This window comes from Populus euphratica, unplaced genomic scaffold (assembly GCF_000495115.2).
Source record: "Populus euphratica unplaced genomic scaffold, PopEup_1.0 scaffold26.1, whole genome shotgun sequence".
In the NCBI taxonomy this organism is placed as follows: Eukaryota; Viridiplantae; Streptophyta; class Magnoliopsida; order Malpighiales; family Salicaceae; genus Populus; species Populus euphratica.
Genome location: NW_011499896.1, coordinates 278,586 through 283,507, shown reverse-complemented (window position 1 = coordinate 283,507; position 4,922 = coordinate 278,586). Strand labels below are relative to the sequence as shown.

Below are 4,922 nucleotides of genomic sequence, written 5' to 3'. Positions count from 1 at the left end.
TATAAAATTTAATTTTTGTTCTTTTAACAAACTTAAAAAATAAAAATAAATATTTTTATAACTTATTTTTCATAACATAATCAAATACTATAAAATATTTTCTAACTTGTTTTTTATAATATTATTAAATATTATAAAACAATTTAATTTTTAAGAATTTATTTTCTAAAAAAAAAATTAAATAAAATTATTTTATAACAAACAAACAATATTATAGATACATTTCTAACTTATTGAAAATTAATAAATTTTTTTCTTTTGAGTAATTAAATTATTTATTTTTCATTGTATGATAAAATAACATCCTCTACTAATATTTCATTTAAAATTAAGGTTGAGCTTGTTTTTTATTTAAATTTAAAAGAAATATTTAAAATTAATATTTTAGATTTTTTTATTTTTTTAATGTGTTATTATTAAAAATAAATTTAAAAAATAAAACAAATATTTTTTTATATATTTTTAAATAAAAAATACTTTAAAAATAATATTTATTATATTTTTAAACGCAAATAAAATACCTGAATGAAAATCAAATCAATCATGTCTTAGATTAAATCAATCATAAATTAATGTAAAAGCTAAAAAAAAAATTCTTCCCGATACATAAATTTATTCTTAAATATATGATATTAATATAGAAATTGTATGCGTAAGCTGGTTTGAACACCTGTATTAATCTAAAAAAAACCTGCTAACGAAGATGTTCCAAGCAAGTCAAAAGCAATGGGCACGTGTAAGCACTCCAATGTTATGAAAAAGACGATGTTTTTATATTTAAAAATCATCAATCTTTCAGTTTAAATTAAAGTGTAAATGCATCATCAAACACGTTACTAGCACCTCCCCCGCGCCTCCAGCATCATCACCACGCCCTGAGCTAGACTATTCTGAGCATGGAAGACCAAATCTCTTTGTGCCCTTTTGTCAGCCACGTGTTACCCTTCTTCTCCACTTCTTTCCACCTCGTTCGCCCACGTATCACTCATCTTCCTCCTCACCTCTCCAAAATGACCCAAAAAAAACACATGCATGGCTCTTCTTTAAAACAGCCTCCCCTTAAATTTAAATTCCTCCCATAAGTTCTCTCTCTGTTTCTCTGTCTAAATTTCTCTCAATCTAATTCAGAAATGGACTCCCAAAATGCTAAACAGCGTATCAGAGACACGGACTATGATCACTACATCTCTAACCCCACCAAGAGCAAAGACAACAGCAGGACCGTAAGACTCAAACGTGAAAAGAGAGTAGCTATGGCCAAACATGGAATTAGATCACTAGCCATAGCCGTTGCTCTTCCTTTCTCCTTGACCCTCTTTAACCTGTATTTCTTCGGCACAACCAAGGGCTACGGAACGAGCACCGGGAGTATATCTATGCCCTTCTGGTTCCCACCTCCGTGGGCCTTGCACATGGCCTGCATGACTTCGAGTTTCCTGATGGGACTCTCGGCCTGGCTTGTTTGGGCTGAAGGCGGATTCCACAGGAACCCAGCGGCTCTCTATCTTTACTTGGCTCAGCTAGGCTTGAGTTTGGCTTGGGACCCGATTGTGTTTCGGATGGTAGCGCCGGGGGTTGGGTTGCTAGTTTGTTTAGCTGCGCTTGGGGCTCTTGTTGGATGTTTTCGACAGTTCAAAGAGGCGAATCCCATTGCAGGCGATCTGGTTAAGCCCTGTTTGGCATGGGCTTCGTTTTTAGCCATTGTAAATCTTAAGCTCCTTTTTCTTTGAAAAGTTAATAGGACACCGGGGTGTTCGTCTATATTTGTAGTTTAATTCTATAAAACTTTTGTCAAAAGGTATTTTAGTGCGTTGGGAGGGGAGGGTGATAGCATTTGTGGTTAAAAAAAATTATTTATATTTTTTATCAATAAATATATTAAAATTATGTTTTTTATTTTATTTTTGTTTGTGAAAATACCTTTCCAACCATTAAAAAAAAAATACTTCTTTTAATTGAGAGGCATTTTCATCAGGCAAGTTATTGACATTGCACGTGTATTATTCAACCATTTAGTAAAAACTGTTAGTGTTTATTAAATTAAAATTTTTTATTTTAAAAATTTTATGTAAATCTTGAAATTTACAATTTAATTATTTTACTAATCATTAAAATATATAATAATTTTTTATTAGATCATCAAGACATTTTAAAAATATTTAAAGGGTATTTTTTTATAATACTAGCAAGTGTTTATTTTTTTTAATTAGTCATTGGTTTTTTATGTTGTTATTTTTTTCAATCATATTATTAAATTAACTAAAACTATTGAACTCGTTGAACTAATGTCCCCACCCCAAATTTTTCTTACTCTTTTAAAACAGTTACCATCACCTACATTGCCATATCAGAAGTAAATATGAATAAATAAAAACAAATCATGAGAGAATATAGATGAAATAATGATGTCTTTAATTTATCTGAGAGAGTGATCAGGGATAATATTGCAACTTGTAAGAAACTACATAGATAAAATTGCAAAATCTTAGAACTACAGAGGCAATCAGGCAAAGGTAGATAGATCTGCAGGAGCAAAATAAAGAATGGAGCTCCATATTGAAGCGCCATCCTAAAGTCAACTTCCCAAAAAAAAAAACAAAGAAGCTAAAGTCAACTAAGTTATCATTTGCAAATAATGCAGTGTCCGTAGGAGCTACACATTAGTCATCCCAGACGTCCGTGGCCGGAAAAAAAGGGCAAGAATGATAGTTTATTGATTGTTTATTGAGATCAAATGTCAAATTGTTAGAGCAAAGGGTTCTATTTTCTCATCTATATAACCAAATGCCTGTATGATGGGCGCATTCCTCCTCAAGTTTCAGATCCGACAACGCTAGAGATATTCACTGCAAATCTTCCATATGGATGCCACCCAGAGGTAAAGTTTCCCATCTTAATTCAAATATTCTTTCATGAAGCTGCAATACAGACTGTAATAATCCCCCTTCCCCGGTTCTTTCACCTCCTTTTTCATTGTATGCAGGCCTCAAGATGTTATCACTGTCGATGTTCACAAGGCCAAAGGTCTCATCGCCTCCGGTCACCGTTATTTGGACGTGAGGTAGGTTTTCTTGGCCTTGAAGTCAAATTATGATCGCTTGGTTCCTGGGGAAAGAGCAACTTCTCACTCCAATTTTTGAAAAATAAAACGTATTTGATTATACAAATGTTTTAGAACGGGAGAGAAATCCTGTGATCCAAATGTTTGACAATCATTTCATCGGTTGTAGAACCGCCGAGGAGTTCAACAAGAGCCACGTAGACAATGCCCTGAACGTTCCTTTTATGTTCAAAACTGATGAAGGTAAATTGAAACCATTTTTTGGATATCTTCTATATAGTGAAACTTTAATGGTATGGTTATAAAACCTAACTTGACCCTTACGAACATGGTCAGATTTTATATCAGACCAGATAAAAATAACTAGTTAATTTGATAAGTTTACTTGTGACCTAAATACAACTTGAAAAGATTTTATTTGACTTTTTTATTAAAGAAAACTAGAATGACATTATTTCAATTTTTTTTAAAATTTTTTTGTAATAAAGTCATTTTAAATTGATTAAAAAAAATTTTTGTAATAAAGTCATTTTAAATTGATTCGGTCTTAAATAGATTAAGCCAGATTTTATAAATATAAAAAAAAAAAAATACTGTTTCTACTGTCCTTTGATTATTTTAACATGACAGGATTGTTTTATGAAGAAGCCCAGCAAGAATAGCATAGTAATTGATTTAAACTAACGAGCTTCTGTTGGTTTTTCTGGCAACAAGCAGGCAGAGTGAAAAATCCTGAATTTCTCAGCAAAGTTGCCTCAATTTGCAACAAGGATGACTATCTTGTGGTGGTAAATCCTGGATCATAGTGCTGGAAAGCATTTACCTTTTTTTTTCTACAATATATTTGCTATGTGCATGGCAAGAGATGAACCAAACGAAATAATAAAATCTGTTAAAATTTATAAATATATATATATATATATGAGATTGATTATTTTTAGTTACATATTGCTTCAAGAAAATACTTAGAATAATAATTTATTGTGAAGGGAGAGTAATTTTCTGATACAATCCATCAACACCAAAGTGGTATTTTAAGATCTTGTTTCTCAAAAAGCCGACTGCACTATCAAGTACAAATCTAAGCTGCTATTCAGTCGGATCGCCTTTCATTTTATGAAAAGAAGTATTTGGTGTTTTTAGCTCTTCGGAGGAATGCAGATTTAAAACTTTGCATCTAACTCAAGAGATTGTTCGAAATTGTGAAGGGTTGCAACAGCGGAGGCAGATCACTCCGTGCCTGTATTGATCTTCTGGGTGCGGTAAGCTTACTTCAAATTCTAACAGAGCATTTCTACGTACATTTTTAGTATAAACCATAGAATTGAGTATTCAGCTGTAAGAAATTTATCTTGGCCTCGCAGTAGATGGGTTTGTTTTAGCTAATTAAAAGCAGATTAACATAGACACGCGCTAAATATTCTCAACTATATATATTCATGAAATTCAACTATGAAAACATTCATGGAAAGATTTGGTGATGGCAGGGCTTCAAGCATGTAACAAACATGGAAGGGGGATACTCTGCCTGGGTTGACAGTGGATTTGCAGGAGATAAACCAGCAGAAGAGCTCAAAACGTTTTGCAAATTCCGCCCTTGAAGTGAATGTTCCCCTCCGAGTACTCTCCCTTTAAGCAATAATAGCCCGTGTGACTTATCTTGTTACTGATCATGAGGGTGTTTTTGGATGTTTTGGAGTGTGGTTGTGGTTATTTTTTAAAGTATTTTTATCTTGTTACTGATCATCGTGAGGATGTTTTTGGATGTTTTGGAGTGTAGTTGTGGTTATTTTTTAAAGTATTTTTTATTTAGAAATATATTAAAATAATATTTTTTTATTTTAAAAAATTATTTCTAATA

General features: G+C 32.1%; 2 protein-coding genes across 2 annotated transcripts; both read left to right on the top strand.

Annotated features, from left to right (window-relative positions):
* Positions 1–718: 718 nt before the first annotated feature.
* LOC105132012 (translocator protein homolog) lies at positions 719–1,771 on the top strand. Its single transcript, XM_011035261.1, has one exon. The coding sequence runs from the start codon at positions 1,131–1,133 to the stop codon at positions 1,728–1,730; it is 600 nt and encodes a 199-aa protein (XP_011033563.1). The 5' UTR covers positions 719–1,130; the 3' UTR covers positions 1,731–1,771.
* Positions 1,772–2,613: 842 nt separating this feature from the next.
* Positions 2,614–4,719, top strand: LOC105132011 (Rhodanese/Cell cycle control phosphatase superfamily protein). The gene is made up of 6 exons (XM_011035260.1): positions 2,614–2,878; positions 2,984–3,061; positions 3,231–3,304; positions 3,779–3,849; positions 4,270–4,323; positions 4,549–4,719. The coding sequence occupies exons 1-6, from the start codon at positions 2,862–2,864 to the stop codon at positions 4,660–4,662; spliced, it is 408 nt and encodes a 135-aa protein (XP_011033562.1). The 5' UTR covers positions 2,614–2,861; the 3' UTR covers positions 4,663–4,719.
* Positions 4,720–4,922: the final 203 nt, after the last annotated feature.